Below are 12,872 nucleotides of genomic sequence, written 5' to 3'. Positions count from 1 at the left end.
CGCTAATTCTATGTCAGGACAGGAGGCTCCGATTATGCTTTCTCATTTCTTTATTAGAAATGCCCAGCAGCCAATTAGAAGAACCGTTGTAGAACGAAAAAACTACAGTACCCATGAGCACCAGGGTACCACGTGACCAACCATAGAGTCTCCCATATAAAAGATAATGCCAGTGAAAGTACGTCCTCTTTCTTTGCTGCTCCGCAGCCACTTAAGTGTTACTTATTTGTCTATTGCTAATGTGTTGCATTGATACTTTGTTGCTGTATTTTCTAGATACTGCTTCATACGCATGCTTCTGTGCTCAATTTGTATTGCTACTTTGTTGCCGCTTCTAGCGCATTTCGTTTCTAGTTCGCGCGGTGTCTTAACACACGCGCGGTGCTGTGCTGGGAGCGTGTGTCACCTCCCGAGGTCCGGACGCTCGTCGGAGCGTCCGTGCTCGTTTTTCAGGTGGAGTGGGAGTCCTGGGGCAGTGAGACTCGCGCTTTCACGCGCGAGCTCATTTTTCATTTCTCTCTCGAGGCGGCCGTTACCGCGCATGCGCGGCGGCCATTTTAACTGTTTACATTGTGTTTTCCACACGGAGCTTCTCAGAATCGGTTGTTTTACACACCGCTGCCCACAGCCTCGAAAGTTATTCAGCCCCATCGACGCCCATTGCTTTTTCAAGGCTTTGGGCTGTATAATAGCGCATAGGCACTGCCTAGAGTGATTGTGCAGCAAGCCCTCCCTCCACAATTTATTTATTTATATATTTTGGGTCAGGTTTCTCTACCTTTCCTTCTGGCTTGCTGTGGGGTTATTCACTCCCCCTGATTTGTGCCTTTGGCATATATATAAAACTCGGAGTATCATTTTGTGGGCTTTATTATCACATTTCTGTGACAGAAAATGGAGGAATATTTTGATGACGATGATTACTCCTTTGAAGATGATGACTCTAATTTTCTAGAGCAGGATCTAGTGGAAGATTTGGACCAAGGGGTTACCCACTCCGTTAATAAGGCCCTGGTCCACGCCATTAATCCCCTGAAACGTCATTTGACGAACTACGCCAAGCAACAGGGTTGGTTGCCTCCTTCCAGTTCCTCAAAATCTCCGGCTAATCCGCATAGGTCGGATTTTAAAAGACTGGCTAAATTTTTAGCCTCAGAAAAAGCTTCCTCCTTGCCTTCGGTGGGCGCCTCTGCCTCTTCTGGACTTCTGACTGATTCCGATGGTCCTCCTTCCTCTCCTTCGGACCAGGATGTTCCGCCTCCACGCAAGAAGTCTCGTAAGGAGCATTATGTCGATGCTCCCACTCACCCTCAGGTCCTTACATTTGAACCTTCTGAACTTTATCATCCGCATTCATCTTCCTGGCTCCCTTCCCCTGCTGTAGCGGCCTATGTTCAGGCGCACATTCGGCAGCCCTTCGAAAAGGATGTTAGGGCTCGCCTTCGCTCTGAGTGCCCTCGCCCGGATCTCGCAGACCACCTGGCAGACACTCCAGAGATTGATCCAACTATGCTGTCATACCTTAAAAAATTTGCAAAGGATCCGAAGAAGGGTCTTGACAGGTCCTGGCGTTCCTGTCAGGATAAAATGCTGGATTTACTGGGACCACTCACTAAAATTCTGGATCTTGGATTTCACGCCAAGGAATCTTCTTCCCTTGTGGATCCTGACGACCTGATCGAATGGGCTCAGAGGGCTATTTGCCAGTTAGGCAATGCTAATTGTGCAATTTCGAGCGAGCGTCGTCGCTCTATTTTGCTAAAAATCGACCCAAAATTAGCGGAACTGTCTACTTCCGAATCTGGTCCGGTGGCTCAGGGTCTTCTTTTTGGCCAACCTTTTCTAAAGGAATTGACAAAATTTGTTGCGACCTTCAGCGGTCTAGATAAAGCTCAGGCTTCCATCAAACGAGCTCTTCGTCCGGTTTTTGCCAGGGCCGGACGACATAGGGGACGCTCGTTCGGCCGTGGATCTCATCATCCCTCCCAGAGGGGTTTTCAGTCCCAGAAAGGCGGAGGTCAAGACTCTGGATACAACTCCCGCTCCAATTTCTACCCTTCCCGCAAAGGGAGAGGTCAATTTCGAAAGGGCCGTGCAGGTGAAAACCAGGGTGCCTACCACGACTCTAACACCTCAGGTGAGTCTGATTCCTTTTTCCGACGTGATTCTGGGGGGCAGAATACGATATTTTCTCCACAACTGGCGTCTAATCTCCGACGATGCTTGGGTTCTGCAAACTGTTCAGGGTTTCAAAATAGAGTTTTATCAGTCCCAGCATCAATACCTTCCTCCACATTCCCTAACTTTTTCTCTTCAGGACCAAAGTTTTATCTCGGCGGAGATCGAATCCCTCCTCAAAAAAGGGGCAATCATTCCGTCCATCCCCCACCCTCAAGGGTTCCTCAGCACTATTTTCCTGGTTCAGAAAAAAGGGGGCGGCAATCGCCTGGTCCTCAATTTGAAGGAGTTCAACGGAAATGTCGTTTACAGACACTTTAAAATGGAGGGGATTCATCTATTGCGCGATCTTGTTCGCGAGGGGGATTGGATGGTTCGGCTCGACCTCAAGGATGCGTATCTTTCGATTCCTATTTTCAAGCCTCATCGCCGATTTCTTCAATTCAGTTGGCAGGGGACACGGTACGAATACACGGTTCTTCCATTCGGCCTCTCGTCAGCACCTTGGTGCTTCACGAAACTTCTGAGGCCCGTCGCGGAATGTCTGCGTGCTCGGGGTGTCCGCTTAATAATTTATCTCGACGACATTCTTATCATGGCGGACAGTCCCCTCACAGTCTTATCGCACCTGGAGTGGTCTATCGACCGTTTACAATCTCTGGGGTTTCTTGTCAATCCTCAGAAGTCGATCTTGAATCCTACTCAGGTGATAGAGTTTCTGGGTTTCCAGGTGAATTCTCTTTCCTGTCAACTTCTTCTGCCAAACCAAAAGATTCGGTACATCAAGAGGGAATTGAGGTCGGTTCTTTCCAAACAGACTGTGTCGTTGAGATCGTTAGCACGTGTAGTAGGTCTTTTAGCATCTTCCATTCAGGCGATCTTTCCGGGCCCTCTTCACTACCGGGCACTTCAAAGGTTGAAGATTCGTCATCTCCAAAAAGGTCTTCGATATTCCGATCTGATTCCCCTTTCACAGGATGCGAGGGACGAGATGCAGTGGTGGCTAGACCACATGGAGGCCTGGAATGGGCGAGCCCTGTTCGGCTCCTCTCCGGATCTGGTGATAGAATCCGATGCCAGTCTATGGGGTTGGGGAGCCCGCTGCGGTCCCGTCTCGACAGGGGGTCGGTGGTCCTCCCAGGAACTGTCTCTTCACATAAATTGCCTGGAACTCCTGGCGGGTTCCTTTGCGATCCGGTGTTTTTCTCCTCTCCAGTCCAATTGTTGCATTCTGCTCCGCATGGACAATGTTTCGGCGGTTCGGTATGTCAACAAGTTAGGAGGAACGAGATCCAAGATTTTGGCGGAGATCGTCAAGGATTTTTGGCACTTCTGTCTTCAACAAAAGATCACAGTTATTGCCGAATATCTTCCCGGCTGTCACAATCAGATTGCGGACTGGAACTCTCGCCATCTTCGCGACTTCAGCGATTGGCGCCTTCATCCGCGCATTTTTCGCAATCTCCTTCGGACTTGGGGTCAATGTCACCTAGATCTGTTCGCTTCTCGCCTGAACACTCAGCTCCCTCTGTTTTTCAGCTGGAGACCGGATCCGAAAGCCCTAGCCACGGATGCGTTCCTGCAGACTTGGCTGTCGACTCTCTGTTATGCCTTTCCCCCGTTCATGATGATTCCCAGGGTTCTGGCTTACTCGAAACGCTTTCAAACAGAGCTAATCCTAATTGCTCCGCTGTGGCGAGCTCAAGCGTGGTTCCCGGTTCTTTTGGAAATGTGCTGTGCGGTCCCGTTTCTTCTTCCCCAGAAGTGGAATCTGTTGTTGGATCCCCTCGGCAATCCGCATCCCCTTGTTCTGTCAGGCACTCTCCTTCTGTTGGCGTGGCGAATTTCGGGGATCGCTGGTCGCTCCCAGGCCTTTCATGCGACGCTTCCAAATTCATCGGTGATGCCTGGTCTCCCAGTACTTACAAACGATATAAGGCTTCATGGAAACGATGGTGTGATTGGTGTGTTCAGCGGGAAGCTGATCCCGCTTCAGCGGATGTGGCTATGATTATTAATTTTCTAGCCTCTCTCGCTTCCTCTGGTTTGGCTTATCGCACGGTCAACAACTTCCGTTCCGCCATTTCAGCGGCTCATGTTCCTATCGATGGTAAGCCTGCAGGTGAGCATCCCTTGATTTCCAAATTGCTTAAGGGCATTCGTTTATCGAATCCTCCGTGCCCTAAATATGTCTCGTTGTGGGATGTCTCCATTGTTTTGAGGTTTCTTAAGGCTTGGCCTACTAATTCCTTGCTTTCCCGCAAGCAACTCTCTGCCAAACTGACTATGCTGTTATGTCTTGTTTCTTGCAAACGAGTCTCTGATGTGCGTGCGTTAGACTTGGCAGGTCGTAGTTTTACACCCGAGGGTGTCACTTTTCTTATTTCTAAACGCACCAAAACGGCTACTTCTTTTGTTACCTATCCTTCATTTCCTCACCATCCCAACCTTTGCGTTGTTCAGTGTGTCAAGGATTATGAGGTATGTACTGCCCCTTTCCGTTCAGATCCACAGGGTCAATTACTTATTGCTTTGCAAAAACCTTTTCGTCCGGTTACGCCTGCTACTTTAGCGCGCTGGGTTAGATGGCTCTTGTCTGAGGCTGGAATTGATGTTTCCATTTTTGGTGCTCATTCGGCTCGTGGGGCTATGGCCTCTAAAGCGTTCTCGATGGGTGTTTCATTATTGGACATCATGAAAACCGCAGATTGGTCTTCTGACTCTGTGTTCAAAACTTTTTATTACAAACCTATTGAACATATTGCTTCTGTAGTGGTGGATAAGCTTTGAACAAGCATAATCGGAGCCTCCTGTCCTGACATAGAATTAAAAATTTGCAAACATTCGTGACAAGAATTTTCAATTCTATTAAGGACAAGGAGGCGAGGATTATCCCACCCAAGGTCATGATTTATTCTCATGTTTTCAATGTCATATTTGCATTTCGTTTATGTTTAATGCATTGGTTTTTTCTCTCTTTTACCCCCCCTTCTGTTGTTAACTTCACTCTCTTTATGGGATGAATATTACGGCTCTGCCTTTCTTTTCAGGTTCTGACCCCAAATAGCGGTCCTTCTGTTCCACCTGCCTCTTTGCTTGGATGGTCTGCTGCCTCCTGTATTCGGCGTTTGCTGTGTTTACTTTCGTCAGGGTGATTCCCGGCTGTTGCTGATGGACTCTGTTACCTGGCATTCATCGTTTTCCATTGGACTTCCTGTTTCCTGTGAACTGTTCCTCACCAAAGAAAGAGGACGTACTTTCACTGGCATTATCTTTTATATGTGAGACTCTATGGTTGGTCACGTGGTACCCTGGTGCTCATGGGTACTGTAGTTTTTTCGTTCTACAACGGTTCTTCTAATTGGCTGCTGGGCATTTCTAATAAAGAAATGAGAAAGCATAATCCTCGCCTCCTTGTCCTTAATAGAATTGAAAATTCTTGTCACGAATGTTTGCAAATTTTTAATCCTTTCTTCAGTGCAACGCCGCGTACGGAGCTCTGTCAAGCCGCTCCGACGCACGTAGAGTGCGTTGGAAGGCGCGAAAGAGCGCCACCTCGCAGGATGAAAAAAGACGCGCTCAGGTGGTGTGCCTGAGGAGATTAGGCAAAGCAAATGACAATCGCTATGATTGACACAATTCACTACTGCAAGCCAAGTAATAAGTGCAAATCGTCAGAAAAAAAGTCCCTCTCTCCCACTAACAGTTACTTTCAGGAAGGAAAAGTAAGGCGACTTAACTGACAGTCTGACATCGTTAGCTGTGAAGAAAGAGGAAGGACTACGTTTCATTATGTGATTGATAGACTGTCGGACTGTGTCTGGATTGGACTATTGGCTACCATGGTTGCTCCCCAAGGTTCATGGGAGATGTTGTTTTGTGCAAGTGTTCTTTATTGTTTTTTACCTTTGAACCTGCTAATTAATAAAAGTGAAGAAAGGACTGCATAATCCTCGCCTGCGGTCCTGAGATAGAATTGCTCCGTCGGGCCCCCGTAGAGCAAGCTGGTGGTCATCTTGGGATTCCTGCTTGCTTCCTGAGGTCTCACACACTCTGGTAGCTTGTCTTTTGCTTTAACTTGTGCGTTGAAAACCCTTGTTATGTGCACAGAGGATCAAAAACTCCTTTGTGGGATAGTGCTGGGCCATCTTTATTTCCTACACGATGCATTCCAAAGGTTGCGTCAAGGCTAAGGGCTTAGTGACTGAGCCTCAGTCAGTGAGGTGTTGTTGTGGTCAGCAGATAATGTCATCAAGGTTTTTCGTCTGTGCAGATGTGACAGCAACCTCCGTGGAAGTAGATGGACATTTATAGCAGCGTCAATAGGGCCAGATTGTGTTTGGCGAGACGGTGGAAATCTAGTATGCCAGTTTTGGGTTTAAAACAAAAGAAATGTGTGTATAAACCTTAGGAGCTGCTTCTTTTCCTCTCTAAAGAGGACAGCATGAATTGAAATGCAGGGGAGTGTTCCTCGAAGAGCAGAGTGCTGCAAGTGGCTGTCAGATGTTGTTCTTGAAAACTTCAAAATTACTCCCAGCCTGTCGATGTTTTGTTTTCATTAAGCTGTTCCATGTAGCCCTTTGTCATGTCATCGTTATTGCATTCCTTTACTCTTGTACTCATTAAATTAAAGACCGTGCTACCGTGAAATGGCACAGTTGTGTGTGTGTGTGTTTCCGTCCCCGATCTTTTATACCGTGGCCGGACTCATAGTGTGACAAGTAAACCCATTGCTTAGGTGTGTTTTTGTTAGAAGTAGGGGGTCAGGTGATATGAAGTAATTGTAGCATCTCACAATTAGTGTATTTCTTTTATTTCATGGAAAGTGAACCCTTGGTTACCAACTTTTGAAATATGGCTACAGATGCCAATTGTGAAGGTTCGCTTTGTCCCCTCATACAGCACCTGATTACCACAAGTACCTAAGTAGCACATAAAAGCGCAAAAGTCTTTGTGTAGATTCTCATAGCCATTACCTCTTTAACCGGACAGGGTACCTTGTAAGAAGAAAGATCATTCGGTGTTGTTCAGTCTCCCTTTGACAAAAATGGCATGGTGGGGTCTGTCATGTATTTTTTTATTTATTTTTTTAAACGTGATTCATATAAGATGTCTTCTGGTGGATACAACTTCCATGTGCCAGACTGGATCAAGATTCCTTTTTTACCCAACAGTATATAAGGTGCCAGCTAGTGCACTAGTGTCCGTTCCTTTTTTTAATTTTTATTGACACGAGTGCGGAGCGGTTACTGGTGTTTCACTAACAAACCATCCTCCGTTTTTCTGGAGTGACTAAGTCAAATGTTTCCTAATATTCACAGATCTAATCCCTGTGGCTGATGCTGTAGGATGATGATGTTGTTGGATGCACATGGCATCTGCTTTGGTGTCTTCCATGAGAATGGAACCCCTTGGCCTGCAGCTCCTGATCCTCAATGCTCCTGAAGGAAATCGGGGAACTGGAAGTCGTTATTTTGGCCAGGCCTAAAGAAATATGTAAAGTGTTCCCCTTCTCCTTTAGTTATATTTTCTGACCTGGAACAATCGCCCAAAAGATGTTCCCACAAAAAAAACCACACACACACAAAGAGTGCCGTAGCCATGTGCTTTTGTGTTTGCTGTCCAATGTACACCAATGTAATGCCGTAGTTTATCGCATTTGTGTACTGTCTGAATTGTCCAATCTTGTCTTTAATAAAAAGAACTTTAAAAAAAAGAAAAGTGGTCCTGCGCTCCTTTGGCCGTAACTCAGGCCTCGTCATCAACTGGGCTAAATCATGTGTCTATGTGCTTTCCGGGGAGGCTCCCGTCCTCCCGCGGGGCTGTCCGATCCAGATTGCCTCGCAGGGGTTTCGGTACCTGGGTGTCTATATCACGCTGGACCCGGAGGCCCGCTACGAGCGGAATTTGCTTCCCCCCCTCCAGCGCTTGAAGGAGGATGTCGCGCGCTGGCGGCGCCTGCCGCTTTCGCCGCTCGGCCGGGCGGCATTGTTTAAGATGATGTCGTTGCCGCGCTTCCTGTACGCTCTCCAGAACACTATGGACCTAGTCCCGGCGCGCTACTTCCGTGAGGTGGAGAGTCTACAGCGCCGCCTGTTCTGGGACGGGAGGCCGCGTATAGCCCTGGCGAAGTTGACGCTCCCGTGGTACGACGGGGGGATCGCCCTCCCGGACATTAAGCGGTATTACTGGGCCTCCCAGCTAGCTGCAATTAATCACGGCCTCTATGGGCCCGCCCTGAACCCGGCATTTGAAATGGACAAGATGCTCCTGCCCGGTGGCGACTACAATCGAGCGCTCTACTCGGGCGCGCCCGATCCCCGCTTGACGGGGCCCACGCGTGTCATGGTGCGGGTGTGGCACGCGGCCAATGCAGCTATGGGGTGGAAGGACCGTTTGACCCGGGCGTCGCCGTTGTATGCGCCTCAGCGGTTGGGCTCCCTGTGGACCTCGAAGGGCTTCGAGAAATGGGACACGATCGGCATCAGTAAAGTGGGGGACCTCTGGACGAGAGGGGGATTCAAAACATTCGAGACGCTGCAGACGGAGTTTCAGCTGCAGGGCAGTGAATACTTTCGGTACTTGCAGGTCCGTCACGCGCTGGGCTCCGTCTTCCCAGACGTCGCCTCCATCCCGGAGTCTTCCCCCCTGGAGGATAGAGTGCTGGATGGCCACGTTCCGGACAGCACGATCTCCCTTATTTACAAAAAATTGATTAATGACCGCTCGGGCCTGCTGACCGGCCTCCGTGAGGCTTGGGTTGCCGACGGGCTGGAGTTGGACGACGAAGACTGGATTTCCGCGGTGGCCTCTCCGAAGGAGGTGGCCATACCGGCTCGCCTTCGCTTCGTCCAGCTTAAGATACTCCACCGGGTTTACGTGACGGGGCCAAGGCTTCTGCGTATGGGCTATGCTGAGGATGGGTTGTGTAAGCGTGGGTGTGGTGCTTTGGCGACTTTTTTGCATATTTTGTGGGAATGCCCGAAGGTGGAGCGATTCTGGCGTGGTGTGCATGAGGTCCTGCGACTGGTTACGCATGTCGCGCTGTTGCCTGAAGCGAGGAGATGCTTGCTGAATGTGTGGGAACCAACTGATTACTCGGTTCCGCAGACGCGATGGGTGACTCTGGGATATATGATAGCTAAGCGTGACATCGCTCAACTGTGGGGATCCCAGAGGCCCCCGGCGGTGTCGGCCTGGAAAGAACACATGGATTGGTGCATGTTCCGAGAAAAGGTGGTGTATGTGGCGAGGGGTAAGCCTGGGGCGTGGGTGAAAGTATGGGGCCCCTGGAACGCCTACCGCGGGGGTATTTGCGAGCCACCACTGCTGCCTGCTGCCTCACCGGCTCCGTCCCCCTAGTTGACCCCCTCCCCCAGCCCCGGGCACAGAGTTCCCGCAGTCCTGGATTTGTTTCCCTTCCCCCTCTTTAGATTCCTGTGGATGGTCGGGGTCCCTCATTTAAGGAGCACGTGCGGTTACTTTCGATTGCGGGTTGCCTTGCGGGTGTGGTTTTTCTGTGTTGTTGTGTTTGTATAAAATGAAACCGTATTGTGGGCTTAGAGTCATGTGGCCCACGTCGTTGATACCTCCTGATTTACTTCTCTGCAACGCCAAGTGCCTTTTTGTACGTTTGTCAGGTGCTCCTGTCACTCTAGCGGCCGGCCGGAAGGTTGTAGGCCCATACTTGTATATACTTGAGATTGCAATAAACGGTTTCAAAAAACAAAAAAAAAAAAAAAAAAAAAGAAAAGTGCCGTAGGAAGAAGCGATCCTCTTTTTTTGTCAGGAAAAAATTCAGACTCCTGTGGACTGTCACAGTTTCCCATTACTGGTTTCTTTGTCATTGCCGGTTCTGATACCGATGTAAAATAAATCTTTAAAAAATGGTGCTGGAATTTCCGGACCTGCACACCTCAAACCTATCTAGCCTTGCTGGATCTTCTCAGGATTTCTCTTGTACCTACAGGTCACTTCTCAAATATGGGTCTGATCCTGTCGCCTGAATTCATTCTCCTTCGGCTCTGGCTTTGGAGCCTTCAATGAGGTCTGTGCCATCCAGGGAGTCGTTTTCTTGTGTCCCTTGCCACTTATGACAATGGTGCTGCCTTGAAAGCCCTCAAAGTCAGCCTATGCAGTACTTCATACAATCTGCATTCTGTAAATCCAGATGGACACTTCTCCAGAAGAGAATATTCCATATCTCATGGGCCTCTGTCAGAGAAAGTTTCTCCGTTCACTTCAGTTATGAGAAAAGCAGCAGGAAAAGTGGAGCAGGCTCCCCAACACAGCCTTCACCCGGGAGGCCAAATTTGTGATAATGTGATGATGGATGTGGTGACACTGCGATGTCATCTGGAAATATAAACTAACATTTTAACTGAAATAGTGCAGCCTTCTTCTGTATTTTCAGAACTTCTACTGTATTTTAATGAGGCACTCGTGAAGCCCTGGTACAAACCTTTGTTTTCATCTGCAGTCCACAGACAAATTGCCAGATGTTACATGCCTGCCGAATGTGATTTGAAATTTTTGTTGCGTTATCCCCGATCAGACGTGTAGTGGTCCAATCCTGATCTACTAAATTAAATCCAAACACATTTCCTATGACCCAGAAAAGAAGTCCAAGGGGCAACAAGCTGTAAGACAAAAAATCCTTGCTTTTGACAGTCTTCACTGCTACTCAGTTAATGCTAGATGTCTGATGCGCCATGTCCAAACTCTGTGGAGATTGGCAGAACTGTCCATCGTCCATCTCCATTATCACATGAAGAAATCCTTTTTCAAATCCGGTCAGTGGTAGTTTGGATGCTTCAAAACAAATCATCATGTGTGATCTAGATTCTGCAACATGTCTTGTCTGGAAGGTGCTGGCAGTTGTCATAGCTTCATAATGTAGACTAGGAGGTCATTGTTTCTGTACTTGGGTGACTGACTAAGGATGGGGCTTATGAAGAAACCTTTTCCTGGTGCTATGATTCTTCTCTGCTACTTGGGCATTACCATCAACACCGAAAAGTCTCATCTCACTCTCACACATATGCTAACCTTTGGTGCAGTTCTGGACACGAACCCCATGAAGCCTTTTCCTTCTCCTCGGATTGTTGATGATATTTGGGATATGGTTCAGATGTTTCTGACTAAGACACAGCTCCTGGTTCTGCAAATCCTAAGCCTGCTATGTCTAATAGCCTTGTGCATCTTGTTGGTGAGGTAGGCCAGAGGCAGATCAGAGCCCTTCATTGGTCTCTGAGGAAGCAATCCCTCCAGCACAAAGGGAGCCTCTCAGCTTGGGAGCATATCTTCAATTTAGTTCTGCACTGGTCAATGTGCCCCTCCAATCTGTTCATGTGTTGTCTCTTCAACCCTCATAGGTGAAGGCTACCATGTTATAGGTGCCTCCTTGTTGGACGTCATGGCCATCAGAGCGGCATGAAGTGACAGGACCTGTGCTCTAAGCAGTTGGCGGCATAGTCAATCCCATGTGTTGAATCTCTCAATTGGTCAAGACTATTGCTGCTTATTGCCCCTCGCTGTAGCTGTGCAGATTCTGTGTGCCTCCACTTATAAAAACAATCTCTTTGGCAGTGCAGAATGTGTCCAGTGTGCCCCCATTAAATAACAGCATCCGTACCAGTTATAATATGTTGCTCATTAATATTTAACCGTAGATGGTCTCATTTTCTGTCTTGGTATCAAAGTTTTGTAACAAAGGAAAGTCTTAAAGCAGATCTCTCCCACCCCCCCATACATTGTCTCCGTGACATTAAAACATCCCCTGGCACCTTGATTATTTGCTGACCTCCATTGTCCCACTATGGCTGGAATGTGTTTTCACCATGAAAAGAAATGTAAGAACCTTTTACTTTCATTAAATTTTAAATAATGCCTTTCCTTGTTGAATGTAGATGTGGGTGAAGAAGTTGCCAGATGCCCTATATTAAATTTTAAGGTTTTTCTTCGATCGCAAGTACCAAGGAAAAGGCGCCTCCTCCTACCGCCTGCGTATGGCTTTCTGGGAAGAGCATGGGGAAGTATATAGTGCTTCATTTTAAATTGAACTGGTATATAATAGATGGCGTTACTCTTTACACAGACGCTTTTGCATCACAAGAATGCTTGCTTGGTCATACTTTTTTTTTTTTAATATATATGACTGGTAGAACCGATCTGACCCTCTGGAACACTTACTCTTTGCACACTGCAAAGATAACCCATTCCGTTGTGCTGCAGGGATTAGTACATGTAACCTGAAGGCCACACGTTCAGTTCACAACCGGTCCAATCAACCATTTATCCTTCCAATGTCAGTAGAGAAGGTATTTTTGAGTTGCATTGTAGTAACATCTAAGAACGACAAACCGATAATTCCTCTAAAAGGACACTGACAAAAATGGGAGGAATGTAGACTACTATAGCTATGTGCTCTTTGTATGCTTCTTTTTCTAACAATAGAAAGTTGTAAAGTTTGTTTTTTTCGTAGCATTTGGCATGTACCTCCTATAAACCTGACTTCTTTATATGTTGATTAATTTGTCTCAGTCAGCCAAATGTTTTGTTCTTTCTATTCTAATGAACACGCCAGATCGTCTGTCATTACTGATTCACTCTTTAGTGGCTGATGGTCTTGGTGCCTCTCTTGTTCACTTTGTGGCACGAGGCGTGGAATGTTGCCCCTCATGCGTTTGCCCAAC

General features: G+C 47.6%; 1 protein-coding gene across 3 annotated transcripts in view; it reads left to right on the top strand.

The window, feature by feature from the left end:
- Positions 1-12,872, top strand: part of NCK1 (NCK adaptor protein 1) — a 599,173-nt gene that overhangs the window by 41,186 nt on the left and 545,115 nt on the right. Inside the window, exon 3 of one of the 3 annotated variants that reach the window (XM_085634333.1) lies at positions 5,229-9,892. The exons of the other annotated variants lie outside the window; for them this stretch is intronic. Within the exon in view, the coding sequence (XP_085490459.1) occupies positions 8,176-9,540 (1,365 nt within the window). The 5' untranslated portion in view covers positions 5,229-8,175 and the 3' untranslated portion in view covers positions 9,541-9,892. Of the gene's footprint in view, positions 1-5,228; positions 9,893-12,872 lie in introns of those variants that run through there. 3 annotated transcript variants of the gene reach the window in all.

Source organism: Triturus cristatus, chromosome 11, assembly GCF_964204655.1.
Source record: "Triturus cristatus chromosome 11, aTriCri1.1, whole genome shotgun sequence".
NCBI lineage: Eukaryota > Metazoa > Chordata > Amphibia > Caudata > Salamandridae > Triturus > Triturus cristatus.
Note: the sequence above shows the minus strand (reverse complement) of the source record. Positions and strands in the feature narration are given on the sequence as shown.